This window comes from Lactuca sativa, chromosome 5 (genome assembly GCF_002870075.4).
Source record: "Lactuca sativa cultivar Salinas chromosome 5, Lsat_Salinas_v11, whole genome shotgun sequence".
Taxonomy (NCBI): domain Eukaryota; kingdom Viridiplantae; phylum Streptophyta; class Magnoliopsida; order Asterales; family Asteraceae; genus Lactuca; species Lactuca sativa.
Genome location: NC_056627.2, coordinates 49377086 through 49379422, shown reverse-complemented (window position 1 = coordinate 49379422; position 2337 = coordinate 49377086). Strand labels below are relative to the sequence as shown.

Here is a 2337-nt window from a genome sequence, read left to right as displayed (position 1 = left end):
TGGAATGAATAATTGGTATTCAATGAAGTAAATTATAGTGGAATGTAATGTTGAAGTTCAATGTGATATGAATATATGAATATCAAGTTAAGAGTCTTTGAGTGTTCAATTGGAAAATTGAACTTTTTAATATAAATCGATTAACAAAGAAATAACTTTTTTTAAATATGTTTTTTTCCGAATTTTGTGGAGTTCAAACAGTTATAAGAAAAAGAAATCATAAATTGTATAAAATATAGAATGATAAAATTAACAACCATTAAACTCTATAAAATTGAGTGCATTTTGGATGTCCTAAGAATTGACAAATCATGACAAAACATGAAAAGAAAACATGCATTTCTGAAAGAAATCTTGATATGTTGGTGAATGACAACTATGACCATTTAGTATAACATAAAACTAGGAAACAAAACAACACCAAAACATATATTAGATTTATTCTCTCATACCCTTTTCTCAATTCTCTCTTGTAGGCCCCATTAATTTCATATATCTTGGCCCATCATATGAAAATAATATTAAAGGACCATACAAAACTAATCGAGAATGGGGTATTTCTGGGCATTCTTGACAATCTTGGATAGAGCAGCTTGGCCAAGATCAAGGCCACAAACATCAGCAAGCTGAACCAGATACAACAAAACATCAGAGAGTTCTTCCTCTAAATGCTCCTTGTCATCATCGCTCCAGTTTGGCAAACCTCTCTCCACTTCTCCTTTCCATTGGAATATCTCAGATAACTCTCCCACTTCCCCTACCTGCCATCGATCCATTAGAATCACCAATCATCTACAAATAATTTTCTTGTAATATACTTGCATTAATGGTTAAAACTTATTTAAGATAATTAAATACATATGATATCGACCAGAAGTTCTAACTAATTACCAAAGCTAAGAGGAGATTTCTTGGGCTGTGGTACTGATCCCAGTTCCGTACTTTAGCAAACTCGGCAAGCCTATCTCTAAGTTCTTCCAGTGAAACATCCTTGAACTTTCTGCAAAGCTTCTGGGGATTCTCCATCTTCAAAGCTCCTGTGTGTATTATTATGCTACTTGTGCACTTCTATTTAAAGCCAAACTCAACAACGTTAGCATGTGAGAGAAAGAAAAAGGATGGGGGAAAAGTGACAAGATGTCACTAACAAGTAACAATTAAGTATCGTTTAGAATCTACACATAAAAATGATGATTTTTTTTGCATTATCTTTATTCTCAATTAAACCGCGGTAGTAAAGATCATAATTTTTTAATAATTCAATAATAAAATAAGATATTTTAAAATGAAATTATAATGTTATATTAAAGCATAACAATTTTAATATTTAATTAATTAGTACTTAGTTTCTAAAAATATATTATTTAAGAAATTTGATAAAAGAAACGTGATTTTTTATAATATAACATGCATTACGAATACCAAAACGCGCGCTATTAACTTGTGCTAGTTCTCGTCACACAAATGTTAATGAAATATTTAAATTCGTTACGTTTTGTATTTTTGTAAACGTTTCATTAGTCAATTTCAGTTTTAATTTTCATTTTCTTTACGCCATTATATCATAGATATTCATCAAAACTAAAACACTATGTGTTTATGTCGGAGAAATGTTGTAGAAAATATGTACAGTTTTACTTTACGGAAAGCTCTAGGCTTCTTTGTCCATCCACCAACTTTCACCCTCTATCCCAACACAAATGTCCCCAGCTGTCTCACTGTTTTATTTATTTATTTATTTGCGTAACACATAGTTATTGGACATATTATAGGGTGTTATAAATAGTAAAATCATGTAGACTGTAGACATATTGAAGACACTGTTATAATACAAGGTAAGGGCTTGTGCAAATTCGAATACCTTAAAAACAGAACGAGGTGTCCCAACTCCTGCTCCTCTACACATGGATGGTGACCAGGATCAACATATGATATATCCTCGATCTTGCGAATCCTAAATATTGCAAATCTGATATGGACTACTATCGGATAATTATGTCTAGAAAAGAAAGATTGATCACATGATGTTAAGTGATAAGGCCAAGCATATGTCGGCAAAAAGACAATATGGCTGTTTATGACCACATGTTTATCCTTCTTGATTAGTGATATGCTTTTTTGGTCTCTTTATATTACTACATGCATCCATATATATGCTTTCATAGTATATATACTAGGTCCCTCACGAAAACATAGGATTGCCAAGTAAGTACGTCAGCAATCCACTTATCCCAAAGTAACTGTGTTAGGTATGAGAGAATAAGTTCCAGTTGATCAGGTATATATGACATGATGTAGATCGGAAGTGAGACTAAATACGAGAAGGTTAAGGTCTTG

At 32.0% G+C, this 2337-nt stretch overlaps 1 protein-coding gene across 1 annotated transcript; it reads right to left on the bottom strand.

Moving 5' to 3' along the window:
* Positions 1-317: 317 nt before the first annotated feature.
* LOC111883285 (uncharacterized) lies at positions 318-1921 on the bottom strand. Its single transcript, XM_023879623.2, has 3 exons — positions 1862-1921; positions 892-1068; positions 318-761 (listed from the first exon to the last, which is right to left on the bottom strand). The coding sequence occupies exons 1-3, from the start codon at positions 1904-1906 to the stop codon at positions 540-542; spliced, it is 444 nt and encodes a 147-aa protein (XP_023735391.1). The 5' UTR covers positions 1907-1921; the 3' UTR covers positions 318-539.
* Between the last annotated feature and the right edge of the window lie 416 nt (positions 1922-2337).

What these genes read in the sequence shown, in the direction of transcription:
- LOC111883285 (XM_023879623.2), bottom strand. Translation starts at nt 1,906, where the DNA reads ATGTGTAGAGGAGCAGGAGTTGGGACACCTCGTTCTGTTTTTAAG. An exon ending in CACCTCGTTCTGTTTTTAAG is followed by an intron (nt 1,069 to 1,861) that starts GTATTCGAATTT and finishes GGCTTTAAATAG; the next exon opens with AAGTGCACAAGTAGCATAAT. An exon ending in GAAATCTCCTCTTAGCTTTG is followed by an intron (nt 762 to 891) that starts GTAATTAGTTAG and finishes GATCGATGGCAG; the next exon opens with GTAGGGGAAGTGGGAGAGTT.